Consider the following 18569-nt stretch of genomic DNA (forward strand, 5'->3'; position numbering starts at 1 on the left):
TTTGGGTAAAGAAAAAAACAATTCTAAGTTTCAGTTGTTTTATAAATAGTTCTTTAAATTCACCCATTGATAAGTCTTTCTAAGCAATAAGTCAGTATCATCCTTTACACACAGTAGACAACATGTGTGTGTGTGGGTATATTTGTTTAGCTAAGAGGATTGAAATTAATTTTCTATTTCAAATCCGATAAGCATAACAGAAGAAGTATGTGAAGTAAAACTTTCTGAGTAATGTAGTACATTTTAGTGGTCCTAAATAGGTCATATGAGATCCACGATTCTCTTGGGAAAGAGAAGAAAATGAGAGAATCAAACCTCTGCGAATAAAATGAGCTAAAATTTTATATTTTTGAAAAGTATATTATACAGTGATTTTAAGGAAATCATGTATATTCAGAACTTAACCTTAAGAACCAAACTGTTGACAGTAAGCACCATAAATTCCTCCAAACTGACTCAAACCCAGGACTTATTGTCTAAGAAACTAAGATGAAGAATGCATGTGTGTTTGCAAGAGTGCAAATTCACCTTGGAACATTTTTAGTCCCAGTGATCATATAGATGTTTCCCCAAAAAAGATTTGATCAAAGTTTTTGAGACAATAGCCCTATTCCATTACCACCGGTGATAAAATACTTCCCAGCAAAATGTGCTTAGAATTAAGTAGAATCTTTTTTTTAAATAAACAGTTAATACTTGCTAAAACCTTGTATGTAAAACATATATACAAATACAGTAAGAGTGATAGTTGATTTATTTTTAAAATTTTTATTGAATGATTTTTAACAGATTCACATTATAAAAGAATATAACTTGTGCTAAATTTCAGCTATTTTCAACACCATTTACAAAATCACTTTTTAACATAATCTAATCATGTATTCCTTTGCATACTAGTCAAGGGTATAACTTCCCCTTATTACGGAAAATAATAACAAGTAAAATAAATTGGAACTCAGGCAGAATCAATGACTTGGGTGTGTCCCAAGAGAAGAGCGTGTACCCTAGACACTACCAGGAAGAGCAGCCCAGAAATAAGGTCTGCAACTCCTGAATTTTATAGTGCACTCAATTACAAATCACTAAAACCCTTTAAACATAATGGCCTGAACTAAACCGCTTGTACAACCATTCAGCAAATATCTGATCATTCAAGAAATATGTATTGAGTGTCTACTCTGTGTTTTGCCCCAGGGCAGCCACTGGACTCTGTCTGCTGAGGCTGCCATGATGGCCCCAGTGTGTGCACCGCCTTGGGCCCTAATGAAAACGATCAGAACTTTCTTTTAAAAATTATATTCATAAATTATACTCACTTTGTTAAAGGGACATATCCAAAATCGCTAATCAGAGAATTCACCAAAATAATGTCTGTGGCCCTATTAAGAAAAGCGAACTTTGTCAAGGGGAAGAAAGGCTTTCTCTTAAAAAAGACGGTAGAATTCCTTGTCTCAAACTGTAACACCTCATTCGTAGGAGACTGTGTAGCTGTATAAAATGATGTGGCTTTCAACACCTGATCATTTATTAACTTTGGAACTGTCTTCCTACGCATACTTGAAAAGTCCATATTCTGAATACTAGTTAAATAAAAACTTGAGATCTTAAAATGTCTCAGTTTCCCTGTTTTTAAATTAGATTTATTTCATAGAACAAAGTAGTTCTCCCATAAATAATAACACTTCAGTTGGTATTTTTTTAAAGCAGTAAAACTGTTAATAGTTTTGTTTATAAAGCTTGCTGTTCATTGTAATTCTTAAAAAAAAAAAAAAGAGGGCTTCCCTGGTGGCGCAGTGGTTGGGGGTCCGCCTGCCAAGGCAGGGGACACGGGTTCGTGCCCTGGCCCGGGAGGATCCCATGTGCCGCGGAGCGGCTGGGCCCGTGAGCCATGGCCGCTGAGCCTGCGCGTCCGGAGCCTGTGCTCCGCAACGGGAGAGACCACAACAGTGAGAGGCCTGCGTACCGCAAAAAAAAAAAAAAAAGAAAGAAAGAAAGAAAGAAAAAAAAAAAACCCTAAAGTTTCTCAGACCCAATGGAAAACACAATATAAACATGGAGGGCATGAGCTGAATGGGTCTACCTCAGAGTAGTACAAACTGTGTTATAACTGTCTCAAACTTGATTCTAGTCGTCCACCTCTGTATATGCAGTTTCACATTGAATACACAACCGGCACCCTATTGGCCTCTTCTTAGAGTAGGACCCTGAGAGTTAGTCCATTGAGAAATCACGTATTATTTATGATACCAGCTTGAAATTTTAAAGAGTGTCTAATCTTTAACAAGGCAGAAAGAAACAAAAATTTTCCCACCAATGAACTTATCACCATGTAAAGAAGAATATATACTTGGCATTGAAGTGTCCATCTAATTGTAGGATGCGTACCTACACCTTTTAAAAATGTATGAAAAGCTCCTAATTTTGAAAAAAATAAACACGTTGAAATACTATGGATAGGGTTCAAGTCCAAGCAAAACCTATGAAGTGATCTTTACTAGAGTAATCAGAACCAGTTTTCTCTGTGATGTAGGTCATCCACAACCTCGTTTCAGGGATCCGTTAGCCGTAGGTGCAACTGGCATCATCCCCGTGCATCCAGAGGCAGATCTGGGCGTACTTGAGGGGCGTGATGCGCACGGCCACGTTGTAGTCCTTCTGAACTCCGTTTATGTCCACCCACTGGTGGCCGGAATAGACCGCGATGATTTTGCGTTTCCATCTCTTTTTGTCCGGATCTTTCAGACGCAGGTAGACCCCAGAGCCAGTGGAGCCCGACTCGGCATCGCAGTATTGATAGAGAAGATCATTGGATTCATCGGACACGCTGCAAAACCGGTAGACTAACTCATCTGCCCGGTCGTGATCAAATCCTGAGAAGTGGATCATTCCGCCGGGCAGCTTCTTGACGGTGGGACTGATGCCCAGCTCCATGTATTTCTTTTTGTGAGCACGCTTCAGCTCCAGAAGGGCGTAGTCATAATCCAAGGCCGCATCTCCCCTCCCTCCTCTAGCCCAGCCTTTGGGGATGTGGGTGTTCTTGACCCGGGTCCACTGGAAGGAGGGCATCCCGTCAGCGGCTCTCTGACCCCGAGCAGATTCCTTTCTCCTTCTCCCGGCCTTGGCGCTCTCCTTCAGGTTCTCTCTGCTACCCTCTCTTCCAGCACCACCCCTTGCTTCCCTCCTGTTCCTCCTAGAACCTCTATGTTTCTTGCCACTACCTTTATTTCTCATCTTCAACAACCCTACCCTTAGCTTTTTGCTGCCTTTGATGTAGTCGTTTCCGTCGTGGACACAATGGGCTGCTGTTAGGACGTGGTTGGGGGAGATGAGGATACCACTGCAGCCCGTGGAGAGCTTCACGGCCGTATTGAAAGGGAAATTGGTTAAGAATCTCTTGTCCAAGATGCTGAACCTGCTGTCAGTGCCGTACACCTGTCTCTTTCTCCTCACAGGTGCTCCCTGGGCAGTGAGATTTTCATGTGGCTCAGGGACCCAACCTTGAACTTTCACTCTGGTCAAGGTTCGGGTGCCGTTCTCAAAGACAGTCTCATATGAGAGAGAGTCTTCCAGGTCAGAAAGGTTGGGAGCCGGGAGGCCTTTCTGGCATTCGATGCCACACGCTTGATTTAACACCATCTTAGCGTCTGCTTCAAAGGTGGGGCTGGTGAGATGGAAGGTCCTTTCACTGACAAGCCGGGGTATTTTTCTCAAGTGCCACATGAAATCCCGTTCCATTTCAGATCCATCGATGAGAGTCCACCCAAGGGTGGAAAGTATCAACCAAAATAGCGTTGTTTCCATTTTGTTCTTCTATGTTGTCCTTTAAAATAGAAAGAGAGGCTTTATAATGGTTTCTTTTAAAATATGTTACTTATCATTCATTTTGGTCTTGGGTCCTAAAGGTAGCTTCACCACAAATAGGAGCCCATATTCTCACTGTACTTAGATTTTACTGAGATTAGATAAACACCCTACTAAGTAGGCTCATACAGACGTCCAAAATCAGTAAACTGTTTTCACTCAGACTGCCCTCCACCAGCCCTAATCCCCGTGCATCCTACCCCCATCTGCCATCTCCCCCTCCTCCTCCCCTCTTTCAACCCAACACATGAGAGAATAGGAAGGGGTGGCAAAGTGGGGTCCTCTGTTGCATAAGCCACACCATCTTCCTTCCAAGGTGTCCTACAACCTTATCTCCAGATGATTTAGAAATAAAGATAACAGCAGATGTCCGGCCCTTTCCCTGAACTCAGCTTCTTAATAAAAGCAGGGATCATAAATTCCTCATCTCTAGAATGTAAATGGCTAGCACAGAGCTCAAAAAAAGCATTCACTGGAATACAATGAATTTCCCTTAATCACGGCTTGCAGACCAAGCTGATTGATGGTGCAATTAAAATCATAGGATAATATTCTAAAATATTCAGTAGAGATTTTAGAAGTAAATAAATGGGCTCCTCTGCTATTGACCTGCTTTGATTTTCACAAGCAGAACCCCTGATCATAAAAAGAAAATACACAGCACAGGCCCTTTTATCCGAAAATAAGAAAAATGTACCCTGTACTTTTTTTAAACAAAGTTGTGCTTGGAGCTACCACCTAAGCAAAGCACCATGCAGAAATACTTTATAGTGGCATTTTACTTTATATTAAAATTGTAAGAATTTATGGAGCACAGGCAATGGTTATGAATTCGCTACTTGGGGGAACATGATCATGATGAAATATAGTCCCTTTCATCCTGGGTCTCTCATCTGAGAACTGTTTAAATTGTATAATACCTCTTCTATTGTTTACATCTTCTTGCCTTCATTCCCTGCTTCTCTAGGTCCACTGGCATGTAAATCTGTTCCTAGAACTGACTTTTGTCAGTTGTTGCTTGGTGAGAGAGGGGAGTAGTACTCTTTGGAGCAGCAGTTTGGAAATTTGTAAGCTATGTTCCAAGTTGTTTTTAACTAATAGTTAAAATATCCAGGCTTAGCCCATGATTTGCACTGTGTGTAAAGCAGAGGCAGTTCAAGGTTAGATTATTCCTACAGTACCTTCACTCTCAAGGCTTTCTCATAAGCTTTCTTCGCTTATCAAAGAAAAGAAAGCTAATAAAGAATGTCAGGAATGGCCCACAAAGCAGGGTACACCCATAAGATCCTGGGAGCTGGCAGGAAAAGCCGAAGTTGTCTCTGATTCAGAGCCGAATATGGGCATCTCTTGATACAACGGAGTTCATTTCGCCATATACAAGTACAGAATTTTATTAACAAACTAACAACATTCTCTTGATAAAACAAAAACATATACTACATTAACCTCCTTGTTATTTAAACATGATCTATTCATCAAAACATGACAATTAATTTGAATGATCATACATTGGAACGTGTTAAGCAAGTTTAGAATAATCTTTACCATGACTTGGCATCAGCAAAATTACGTAGAAGTTTTGCAATTTCCATTTTTTTCTATTTGCTCACAGTTGAATGCTAAGTAATGGTGATTCTGGTTAATATTAGTATTGTTTGCTGAATAGCTTGTACTTTATTTTGGAGACAGGGCATTCTTCTGTAGACTGATGGATATTGTCCAAAAAATCAGTAAACAATATACTTGAGAAAAAAATCCACACTCATGTCACAATATTTTCTGATCATTACCATGGCAAATTTGACTTTACACAAAGCAGTAATTATATCAGTAATGATTTTGTTGAACCACTTAGTGTTTTCTTTTGTTGCCTTTTTATGCAGTTTTCTTAATGAGTATTTCATCCATTTTATTTAATTGGATTGGAATGACAAAGGCTAACAACTCAGTAACTCTCTTGAGACCTTGAGATTGTATGTTTAACTGGGTGGTTCCCAAGATGAAAAGTTATGTCTTTCCAAAAAAAAGAAGCTAAAATCATAGTTATTTGCTGCCTCTTAGTTTATCAACAGGCCATAATAGATGATTTTAAAAAGATGTATACATATCTTTTTATCTACTTGATCCTTAGCAAAATTTCAACCAAGGGAGTTTTTTGATGTGGGAAACAAAAGTTTTAAAAATCGATTTTTTATTTAGCCCTATGTGATAACAGCTGTTCATTATGTACTTAATATATGATTACAGCAAAGACTGAGAATCAGCCAATTACCCACATTAAGAAATACACAGGATCACTTTGTACATTTTAACACTTGGTAATAATGATCTGTGCAGTAATAAATGTGTGAAAGGCATTCCTAGGCAAAAGAGAGAACGTCAAAATCTTGGTGTTGTGGTATTGCTTCCACAGTTAGCTTTTGTTTTTCGGATTTGGGTTTTTTTTTTTTTTCCAGTGTTGTTTAATTTAGTCTTGCAAATTTTTAGCTAGTTAGGATTTAGATAGGTAGAATGCAAATATTAAATTATAACAGACCAGATGGTATTTTGCTATACAAATAATTGACCTAGAATATGAATCTCAAATTTAGAAGTTCCTTTATTCTTTACCAAATAAAACGTGTGCCCTGTGCATTAATTCTGTAGTCAGACTTTTAAGAAAGTCCCATGTAATGGTTAGTTTTATGTGTTAACTTGGCTGGGCCACAGGGTGCCCAGATATTTGGTCAGATATTATTCTGGGTGTGTCTGGGAGGGTGTCTCTGGATGATATTAACATTCGAATTGGTAGATAGAGTAAAGCAGGTTGCTCTCCCTAATGTGGGTGGGCCTCATCCAATCAGCTGAAGACCTACATAGAACAAAAAGGCTGACCCTCCTGTGAGTAATGGGGAACTCCTTCTGCCTGACTGCTTTGAGCAGGGAAATTGGTTTTTCTCCTGCCTTTGGATTCAAAATGAATTTTGAATAAGATTTTGTTAGTAAGATTTTGTTAGTAAGATTCTGTGCTTGTGAGTGGCCAAATAAACTCTGTCACATCAAGGGATCCCCAGGTTGAAGTCCCCAAACCAGCAGTGTCAGCATCCCCTAGGAACTTGTTAAAAATGCTAATTCTCAGGGCCCAACCCAGACCTACTGTTCAGAACTCTCCAGGAGGGGTGTGGGTTCCCAGCTAGGCATGTTGTACATGGCCCTCCAGGTAATTCTGATACTCAGTACAGTTTCAGAACCACTTCAGCAGCCAAGGTCCTGGTGTAGCAGCTTAAGCCCCTCCCAGAAGGTGGACTTTCCAGGGATGATTGCTTCACCAGGTTTCAAAGGACCTCTGCTTCCTCTCTGTGTACAAAATAAATTCATTCTAAACTTTGCTCTTTTACTATGGTAGCAACTGTTCATGTTGAATGGTTCCTCCTTTAATAGAAAAAAACACATACTTTGTAAGTGATTTAATAATACTTCTGAAAAGATTCAAATTCAGTGGGCTTGTATGTAACGCCTCTGATGCTACAGATGATGCAGGAGTGTTAGCTGGACAGCCCTGTCTGGTGCCCTTTGAGGGACTCAGCTGCAATGCAGCCCAGGAATAAAAGCCATGCCCACATTGATCCTTGGGCACGGGAAGGGCAGAGCCTTGTCATATGACCTCAGAATCACAGTAATAAAGGACATGGATTTAGTAAGCCTGTCTAATTTGGCCTATAATTTCAAACTGAACAAACGTCTCAGGACACTTCCTTTTGGGAAATCTAAGTTTGCCTTGTGGTAAAACGTCAGCCATGGTTCAGTGGATACATCTATAGACTCCTGTCATCCAAAAAGCACTAACTAAAGAGACACAGTCCCAGCTGGTGGAGCAGTTATAGTATTTTGAAAGCTTTAATGTGCCATGTCTTCCCTCATTCTCCTCCTTTTTCCTGTCTTCCATTATAATTGTGACCTTCCCTGTCACTTTCCAGATGGCTTGGATTTGGGGCTTCAGATGCCAATTTTGGTTAATAAAAGTGAGGTTGCAGTCATGGCTCTCACCACGAGTCAATGTACACGTAGTTAATTATGGGTTGGACCATGGAGACGAATAGAAGGGATGAGAATTAGGGGGGAAGCAAGAATACCAGGATTTATAGATAAATTCTTACTGATGAAGCAGATATTAGTCCACATTTCTGCCTGGTCTGTACTATTCACAGAAAGGACCACCCGTAACTACAAGAGATAACTTACTGTTGCTTTTGTTTGGTTGCTTGCTTATACCTTCTTAGAAATGTGAATGCTGATAGTATTTAGAATATTTGGGTATCTCTACCAGCAGAGTGGCTACAAGGGCAGACCAAGGAGTAAGAAGACTTGGGTTAAGTCTCATCTTTACCACTTATTAGGCAACTGAATATGGGCAGTTTATTAAGTTCAATTAAGTTTCCATTTCCTCATCTGCAAAGTGAAGGTAAGAGTAATCGCAACTTCATAATGTAATTGTGAGAATTAAATAAGTTGATATATGCAAAGAATTACCACTGAGCCCAGAGCATAGACACATTCAATAATAAGTTCTTTTATAGTTATTATTCTACCTTAATGGGTGGATTAATATCACTTGAAAACAATTCATCATATAAGGCAAAGTTATAGCACTTTTAGTTTTCCAGAAAGTCAATTTTTACACTCAGACATTTTTATTTCAGGATAGTTTCTGACACACTCTCAAACTCCGTTTTTCTTTGTTTTGTTTTTTGTTCAAGGACAGCTTCGCTTTAGAGACTTCTCAAATGAATGCTTTCCTAATTACTCATTTCTATGAATATCTGTGGCTTGGTAATATGTTTTTCTCATTGCTATTAAACTTCAGTGTGATTAAACATTACCCAGCCACAGAACACTTGAATTGCACTTCCCATGTCTTATTTTTAGCCTGAATCTACCCTAAGAATTCTGGAACTGCAACAGACCCTCAGCCTAAAAAGAAACAGTCAGTGTCAGAATAATTACTCTAAGGGAGCGATTTACAGTGAAAGAAAAACCTAACTTTTTGAGTGAGTCTTCTAGAGTGTATAGAATTTTACCATGGCATGACATAATTACATTCTCAGGCTCAGTTTCTCTTTTGTTTTTTGGTTTGTTACCCTTTAAAGTTTATATTTTAACTTATGTCAGGCAGATGAAAGAAAGATTAGATGACCTTGCTATATTAAATGTTTTGAATGAACTATTTTTCTTGTAAATGACCATGAGCTGATTTACCATCCAGAATCTGCACCAGGTGATAGAGTCACACTTACCTGGGCCATTCTTTTCACCTGGTCCCTTGTAATGGACAGTGAAGTAGTTGCCCAAGTTCATGTGTATCATATGCCGCCTTGGAACATAATTTTGCATTACTCTGTCAAACATGTTCTGGGGGGCTGATATGGGTCAGGGACCACTCAGATCAATGACCTCATAGGGCCAACACCAACTTCTACCTTAATGTATATTAGGACCCAGAAATGACTGCATAACCACTTTTGACAACTTGCCTGTCCTTTATTTAGCCATTCATGATCCCAGCCACTCACCCCTCCCAGCATCACTGCCTACATTTACACCTGTGCACGAATGTGAAAACACGTTCCAGCTATCTCCCTCCTCCTCCAGTTTCATCCTCCACCTGCTCGGTCAAGACTGACACGCAACAGGTAGACATTGCGGTCTGGACCAGATACTCTCTTTATCTGCAGAGAGAAGTGCTGGCTTAGGCAAAAGGCCAGGGCAGGAAAGGAGGAGCATTACTAGTGAGAGCAGACAGGTGGGAAGTGAGCATTAAACGGGTCAGGTTTTGGAGAACACTTGTCGAACTTTGAGTCACTTTCGCAAATTGGGAGCAGATGCAGAGGAGAATAGGTTGGTTTTTTTGTGTTTTTTTTTTTTGCGGTCCGCGGGCCTCTCACTGTTGTGGCCTGTCCCGTTGCGGAGCACAGGCTCCAGACGCGCAGGCTCAGTGGCCATGGCTCACGGGCCCAGCCGCTCCGCGGCATGTGGGATCTTCCCGGACCAGGGCACGAACCCATGTCCCCTGCATCGGCAGGCGGACTCTGAACCACTGCGCTACCAGGGAAGCCCACTCTGCTGGTGGTATTTTTTTTTTAAGATTTATTTTATTTATTTATTTATTTATTTTTGCGGTACGCGGGCCTCTCACTGTTGTGGCCTCTCCCGTTGCGGAGCACAGGCTCCGGACGCGCAGGCTCAGTGGCCATGGCTCACGGGTCCAGCCGCTCTGCGGCATGTGGGATCCTCCCGGACCTTGGCACAAACCCGCGTCCCCTGCATCGGCAGGCGGACTCCCAACCACTGCGCCACCAGCGAAGCCCGAGAATAGGTATTTTATAAAATTCAGTTCCCAGCGCACTTGAAGCCCCCAGTGAATGTCAGTCACTAACTGGAGCACAGAAATGGAGGCAACATTTGGGCTAAAAAGTGTGGGATCAGTATGACGAGAAAGTAATTGTGTTAGTGATGTGACCAAGAGGGACAGTGAGAACTGGGGTGTTTCAATGATGGTGGTGTCAGTGGGCTTTGAAGCCGAACCAACTGAAGTCCACTTGCAACTTCTCAGCAATATGAGTTTGTGAAGGTCACTTAATCTCTCCAAACATTACTTTCTACGTTTGTTAAACAGGGATAATGTTTTGGAGTATTTTTGTGAGACACTAGTATGATATATTTATAAATACAGTGCCCAGAGCACAGTAAGCCCTCAGCAAATGGCAACAATGATTATTAGAAGTATCAAAGAATAGGGGTCAAAAGCTACGTAGGTATTTATAAGGGATTTCATGTATCTCTGACTGCTGTGGATTTCATTCACTGTGGTACGTCAAGTACAGGCAGATGTCGTTTCATTGTGCTTCACTGCACTTCCCAGATAATGTGTTTTTTACAAACAGAAGGTTTGTGGCAACTCTTTGTTGAGCCAGTCTGTCAGCGCCATTCTTCCAAGAGCATTTGCTCACTTCGTGTCTCTGTGTCACATTTTGGTAATCCCTTTTCATTATTATTATATTTGTTATGGTGATCTGTGATTGGTGATCTTTGATGTTATTGTAATTTTTTCAGGGGGGGCCACAAACCACACCCATATAAGAGGGTGAACTTAAGTATCGTGTGCGTTCTGACTGCTCCGCTGACTGGCGCTCTCCCCATCTCTCTCCCTCTCATTGGGCCTCCCTGTTCCCTGAGACATAACAGTATTGAAATTAGGCCAATTAATAACCCTACAATGGCCTCTAAGTATTCAAGTGAAAGGAAGAGTTGCACGTCTCTCACTTTAAATCAAAAGCTAGAAATGGGGGGCTTCCCTGGTGGCGCAGTGGTTGAGAGTCCGCCTGCCGATGCAGGGGACACGGGTTCGTGCCCTGGTCCGGGAGGATCCCACATGCCGCGGAGCGGCTGGGCCTGTGAGCCATGGCCTGCAGAGCCTGCACGTCCGGAGCCTGTGCTCCGCAACGGGAGAGGCCACAAAAGTGAGAGGCCCGCGTACAGCGAAAAAAAAAAAAAGAGCTAGAAATGAAGAAGGCATGTGGAGAGCCGAGATAGGCTGAAAGCTAGGCTTCTGCACCAAGTTGTGAATGCAAAGAAGTTCTTGAAGGAAAGAAAAAGAGCTACTCCAGTGAACACACAAATGATAAGAAAGCAAAGGAGGCTTATTACTGATAATGGAGAAGGTTTCAATGGTCTGGAGAGAAGATCAAACCAGCCACATATTCTTTTAGGCCAAAGCCTAATTCAGAGCAAGACCCTAACTCACTTCAATTCTCTGAAGGCTGAGAGAAGTGAGGAAGCTGCAGAAGAAAAATCTGAAGCCAGCAGAGGCTGGTCCATGAGGTTTAAGGAAAGAAGCCATCTTCATAACATAAAAGTGCCAGGTGACGCAGCAAGTGCTGATGTTGAAGCTGCAGCAAGTTCTCCAGAGGGTCTAGCTAAGAGAATTCATGAAGGTGGCTACATTAAACAACAGATTTCCAACGTAGATAAAACAGCCTTGTATTGGAAGAAGACGCTATTGGACTTTCACAACTAGAAAGAAGTCAGTGTCTGGCTTCAGAGCTTCGAAAGACAGGCTGACCCTCTTGTTAGGTGCTAATGCAGCTGGTGACTTTAAGCTGAAGCTAACCCTCATTTACCATCCTGAAAATTCTCTAGCCCTTAAGAATTATGCTAAATCTACTCTGCCTGTGCTCTAGCGATGGAACAACAAAACCTGGATGACAGTACATTTCTTTACAACATAGTTTACTGAATATTTCAAGCCCACTGTCGAGAACTACTGCTCAGAAAAAAAGATTCCTTTCAAAATATGACTGCTCACTGATTTTGAATTTTGAGAACTGTAATTTATATTTTCTTTTTTTTTTAATTTTTTTTTTTTTGGCTCGTGGGCTTAGTTGACCCGCCACATGTGGGATCTTAGTTCCCCAACCAAGGATCTAACCTGCGTCCCCTGCATTGGAAGGTGGATTCTTAACCACTGGACTGCCAGGGAAGCCCCTATATTTTCTTTGATAATACACAAATGTTTTGAGATGAACTGATTCTAAGTAACTGAATCTAATTAAAATGGACTCTTAACCCAGAAAAAAATATATTACTGCTCACTGACAATGCACCTGGTCACCCAAGAGCTCTGAGGGAGGTCTACCATGAGATTCATGTTGTTTTCATGCCTGCTGACACAACATCTGTTCTGCAGTCCATGGATCAGGAGTCATTTTGACTTTCAAGTCTTATTATTTAAGAAATATATTTCGTAAAGCTACAGCTGCCACAGATAGTAATTCTTCTGATGGATCTGGGCAAAGTTAGTTGAAAATTTTTGGAAAGAAGACACTATCATAGATGCCATTAAGAACATTAATGAGTCATAGAGGTCAAAATATTAACATGAGTTTGGAAGAAGTTGATTCTCATGGATGACTTTGAGGGGTTCAAGACTTCAGCAGAGGAAGTAACTGCAGGTGTCATGGAAACAGCGTGAGAACTAGAATTAGAGGTGGAGCCTGAAGATGTGACTGAATGACTGCAGTTTCATGATAACCCTATAACAGATGAGGAGTTGCTTCTTATGGGTGAGCAAAGAACGTAGTTTCTTGAGATGCAATCTACTCCTGGGGAAGATGCTGTGAAAATTGTTGAAATGACAACAAAGGATTTAGAGTGTAACATAAACTTAGTTGATAAAGCAGCTCAGGAAAGAAGTTCTGTGAGGGAAATGCTATCAAACAGCATTGCATGCTACAGAGAAATCGTTCATAAAGGAAGAGTCCATCGATGCAGCAAACTTCAGTAGTGTCTTAATATTAAGAAACTGCCACGGCCGCCCCAGTCTTCAGCAGCCACTGCCCTGCTCAGTCAGCAGCCATCAGCATCGAGGCAAAACCCTCCACCAGCAAAACGGTTATGACTTGCTGAAGCTCAGATGATGGTTAGCATGTTTTAGCAACGAAGTGTGTGTTCAATTGTTGCATCCATTGTTTTTTAGACATAATGCTATTGCACAGTTAGCAGACTACAGTAACTTTTATATGCACTGGGAAACCCCCAAAATCCCGTGACGCTTTGCTGCAATAGTCGCTTTATTGCAGTGGTCTGGAAATGAAGCCACAGTATTTCCAAGTTATGCCTGTAACACATCCTAATCCCCAGATTAGGATGTGACTATGACACATCCTGATGTGTCATATGTGACTGTGTTCCTGACTTGGTAAAAGAGACTTTGCAAACGTGATTTAGTTAAGGATTGTGTGATGAGGAGATTAGCTCAGGTTACCCAGGTGAGCCCAATGTAATCACAGGGATCCTTCTGAGAAGGAGGCGGGAGGGTCAAGAACGAGAAGGATCTGTGAAGATGGAGGCAGAGGTCAGAATCAGGCAGGACCACAAGCTACAAAATGCGGGCGGCCTCTAGACCGTGAAAAGGTAAGGAGACATTCTCTGCTGGAACTTGCAGGGAAGAAGGCAACCCTGCTGACCCTCTCTGGACTTCTGGCCTCCAGAACTATAGGATACTGGGTTAAGTCACGAAGGTTTTGGTAATTTGTTACAGCAGCAATAGCAATATACTTAGAAAAGTAAAAACCTAGTTTTTAAAACTGTCTGCCCTGGATGTTTGGAAGGAAAGAAGTAGTGGGGAGTGATATAAGGGGGAAAAGAACGTTTGGTTCAGAGACTTAAACATAAATGAAAATGTTCATTTTTAGGAAAATTATACAGACACACAACTTTAGAGCTAAAATCGGAAGATCGTGATAAAACATTCCTGTAGCATGCAGCAGTATTGCTAGGGAGAATCAAGAATTGGAACAGGAGAGATAAATTTGTTTATTCGACAAATACGCACAGTGCAGTGCTGTGCATCATTTCATAAGCTCTTTCCTTGCTTATGAAACTCTGTGATAAGTCCTCCTTAGCCATCGAGTTGGACTAGAAAATTTCTAAGATCTCTTTTAGCTCTAAAGTCCTAGATTAAATCACAAATGAAAAAAACAAGTTAACTTACTCATCACTGAGCCTCGAGCCGCTTCAATCCCTAGTCCCGGGTGAGGGGAGGGGTGGGGGGAGGTGGGTAGGAACTTGCCTGCTATCCCTATTTCTACCACTAGATGGCGAGGCTAGCCTGGTGATGCCCAATCTAAGATCCCACGCTTAAGATGGTTTACGTTCCTTGAGGTACAAAATCGAATTTATTTTAAAAGCATGTAGGATTCATGGGAGGGATAGAAGTCTAACTGGCTAATAATATACTAGATGGTTATCACATAGAACTGATCACATTTAGAAAACCCACCTCCAGGCCACAGAGCCCAACCGGATGAGCTGAGGGCTGATAATGCCGTCTACAGCCAGACGTCTGGCAGGTGGTTTCCCAAAACCATCGTGGTGCCAGCACACTTCCACTATGACCTCGGGCGCTGCTAAACAGTCCCCCAAATGTGCTGCAGTTCATTTCAACAGGAAGAAAAATCTTCAGCCTGTCAGATATTTCCCATGTCTATCAACTACTTAATGATTCACTTCCAAAGGGTAAGCTCTCCACTGATTCTATGCTGAAAATAAATGGCAAGGAAGTTCATCGACAATGTGCCAATTGCTATTCAAAATATCATACCATAGCACTATCTTCAAGTTTAGTTTCAGGAATGAGAGTAATGTCTGCTTGAAAAGTTTCGCAGTAGTGGAGGGAAAGGAAGATGGTAAAGTTACACAGTTGATTACTTTACAGTAACCCACAACTTGTGTTTCTCATCATAATAAAAAAAAAAAACTTCCCTTTGTTTTTTAAGCTATTTTTCCAGGACCTATATATTTCAATTTGGGCAATGGATATGTTGTGTGTAAATCAAATTTGGGGTGAATGGCACTGAGGGAGCCCCAGGGGAACCCTCTGCTGGCTCTCTCATCCACTGACGTAGGAAATGCACAGCGTATGGCTCCTGACTTATGTTTTATCTTGCAAGTTGGCCTTGGAAAGCGAAGAATATCTGGAACTGTATTAGGTTTGCTACTCTTCAGGCTTTAAAGCATCTTATGATCACTGTGTTTCTAGCTAAGCAAACATCTGTTAAAGCTTGTGAAGCTTTTGAAAACATATTAGTTAAGCAAAGTCATAAAATAATAACGTTCATACTTTGCTGTTTCCAATCTCTCATCTCAGATTTCTCATGTGCAAAGTTAACCCAGGCGAAGTAGCTTCAGCCTCCAAAATTCGGAGTCTGATCCCGCTGTTAAAATGCAATGTGCTTGCCGTGGATAGTTGAGCATTGGGCAGAGAAAGGTAAGTAATGAACTCAGCAGGGGAAATTCACTCACATTAGCAATTGATTACTTTAACATAATATGCACATTCTATGTGCCAAGCACGAGGCTAAACAATCTCACGTTTGAAAACACGGAAAAGATTCTGAAAAGTGTGCAGGTTTCCGAGCTGTCTGGAGGAAAAACAGGAAGAGTATCCACATCCAACCTCTTCTCACGTTAAAGGAGCTCTTCTAGTTATGTCCTAATAAACATAAAATTCCATGATGCTCACACACTACTTTCAAGCCTAGATGTCTTATTTGGCTGGAATTTTAACCTTCTCTCTTCTAAATTATATACCAGACCCTAAGCCTAATTCTCCAAGCAGCAACATATGACTTTTATAACTCTCTGTGGAGACAAATGCACTTGGGATAAAATGAGAATTTCAGAAGTGAGAAGAGTTAATAGAAGGGAAAAAAAAAACACCTAGACAGGATATGCAGCTCCTTTCGAATCAATGACAGTGTAAAAAGGTCAGAGGAATCAGGCAGGAAGTGTTTCTACAACCTTTCAAAAACTTTTATGATAGGGCTTCCCTGGTGGCACAGTGGTTGAGAGTCCGCCTGCCGATGCAGGGGACACGGGTTCGTGCCCCGTTCCGGGAGGATCCCACATGCCGCGGAGCGGCTGGGCCCGTGAGCCATGGCCGCTGAGCCTGCGCGTCCGGAGCCTGTGCTCCGCAACGGGAGAGGCCACAACAGTGAGAGGTCCGCGTACCGCAAAACAAAAACAAAAACAAACTTTTATGATAGAAAGTTTCCGAAGTAGAGAGAAAGCTAGAAAGTAGAAAATTACAACCCCACATGCCCGTCATCCCGCGGCAACAATTACCAATATTTTGACAATCTTGTCTCACTCAGTTGTCTTCCCCCACCTTTTTTTTTTCCTAGAGTATTTTAAAGCAAGTCCAAGACTTTTCAATTTCATTTCATCTTCTCGCTTAAAAACTGTTTTGCGCTGCTCCTTTTGCTGACCTGTGCAGCCAGGTTGATGAGACAGCGAGAGATTCCTAGCTTTCATAGTAACTCTGCCAAAGAGGCTTTCAAGGAGACGAGGCTTTCCAGGAATGCGTTTTACACCTTTTTTTAATGGCATCTGTTAATAATCATAAAAATAAAGAGGGTCCCCTCTGGTAGTGCTTAAGTAGAAAGAATTCCATTTATATTCCAATGCAAACAATTTTACTGTTGATATTAAACGGTGCAGAGGCCGACACAAAGAATTGCCTATTTGGAAGAGTAGCTTCTTTGATGACTTAAAACTGCTAAGTTTGATCCCTATCTTTAGAGCCCTTCAAAGCTCTCCCCGGGTGGGTCCTGCCTTTCTCGGGGGAAACTTCCAGGTTCTAGGGTCTCGCCCTGTCCGGGGGCGGGGGGGGGGGGTCTCCATCCTTACCTGCGAAGGTTACTCGGTCCCGGGGGCGCTGCCCTGCTCGAATCAAAGTGCCCCCGAGGCAGTCACCGACGCTGGCGAGGCAGGAGGGCAGGGGTGCAGCTGCCTCGAGCCTCGGGACAAGCCGGAGTCAGAGCCTGGGCGCCCGGCCACCGCCCGCCAGCGTCGCCGGGAGCTCGCGGCTGAGACTGCAGGGAGGATGGAGGCGAGCTGAGCGCAGCGTCGCGGAGGTGGGAGGGGAAAGGGGGCGGGGACCGGGGCGGCCGCGGGAGGGAGGGGGTGTCGGAGGAGAAGGGAGAGGAGGAGGGGGTCAGGCGGGGAGGAGGAAGGGGGATCTGGGGAGGGTTTACAAGGAGGTGCGGGGCGGACCGGGCAGCCTCTCACCCCAAGCGCCTCTGCCCCCAGCATTAGGAAAAATTCATGAGTGGGTTCACAAGAGATGTCTGTCCCTGTGCTAGCGTGCATCCCTTAAATAAGGTTAAGAAGATACTCCCAAGTGTGTGCTTGGATGGATTGGGGAGGGTGTTCGGGACTGCTTCTTTGATTCCCAATCCCCCGGCTCTTAGACCCCAGCGTCTAGAAGAACCAGGGGCGTTTCCCCAACCCCATCGCAAGCCTGTCTCCGCCCGGGACGCGCTCTCAACAAGGCAAATCCTGCGTCTGAGGCTCCTGCAGGCGCCCACATCCAAACTGAAGATCTGCGACCTGCCTTGGGCTGGGATCTGGTTCACCCTGTAAGCACCCCATGCGGCCTCCAGGGGGAGCGCGTCAGTTTCTGTCTGTCCTGAGGCTAGTAGGCTTTCTCTACTTTGGACGAGCCTCCTTTAAGATGTTTGCCCACCTCAGACCCACCAAAATTCTAATCACATCCTTTCTTACTCTCTTTATTCTCCTCCTTAGGAGAGGTGCTCCTTTGGGGTGGGAGCTGCGTAACGAAGGGGACTTCATTTATTCAACATCTACTGATCTTCTACTGGGTGGCAGGTCTGAAGCAAGATGGCACTGATAGAAAAATGAGTTGAAAAACTTGGTGCTGGCCCTCAAGGAAGGAAGGTCAAATAAGTGCACAAGTATTTATAACACAAGGTCTTAGCATGTCCCATAAGACTTGGCTCAGTAGTGGTTTATTGCATTTCTCAAGTTTTTATTTATTTTTTTTAAGCAATGAGATTAGAACATATATACAATTGTTTCCTGTTTTTCCACTTAGCATTTTCATTTAGGCGCTTACCCATATAATTAAAATCTATTAATAAATTTTATCTGGTATAAAACAATTAGTTCTGAAGCTCTCTGTCTCACCAGTTAGATCATAATCTTCAAATGCATCTTTGAATCACCACCCTCTACCACAAGGGCTGGCATATAACGGCTGCTGATTATGTGCCGAACCTAAAAAGTTTACTGGTGAAATGGAGTGTGGGGAATTGAGAGAGGAAGCCCAGAATTCAGACTGGGAAGTCCCGTCTGACACTAAATAGCTATGC

At 42.6% G+C, this 18569-nt stretch overlaps 1 protein-coding gene across 1 annotated transcript; it reads right to left on the bottom strand.

Annotated features, from left to right (window-relative positions):
• Nucleotides 1–2519: 2519 nt before the first annotated feature.
• On the bottom strand, nt 2520–3804 carry PRSS35 (serine protease 35). The gene has a single exon (XM_082855321.1). The coding sequence runs from the start codon at nt 3799–3801 to the stop codon at nt 2560–2562; it is 1242 nt and encodes a 413-aa protein (XP_082711447.1). The 5' UTR covers nt 3802–3804; the 3' UTR covers nt 2520–2559.
• Nucleotides 3805–18569: the final 14765 nt, after the last annotated feature.

This window comes from Leucopleurus acutus (assembly GCF_964270905.1).
Source record: "Leucopleurus acutus genome assembly, chromosome: 15".
Classification (NCBI taxonomy): Eukaryota; Metazoa; Chordata; class Mammalia; order Artiodactyla; family Delphinidae; genus Leucopleurus; species Leucopleurus acutus.

What these genes read in the sequence shown, in the direction of transcription:
- PRSS35 (XM_082855321.1), bottom strand. Translation starts at nt 3,801, where the DNA reads ATGGAAACAACGCTATTTTGGTTGATACTTTCCACCCTTGGGTGGACT.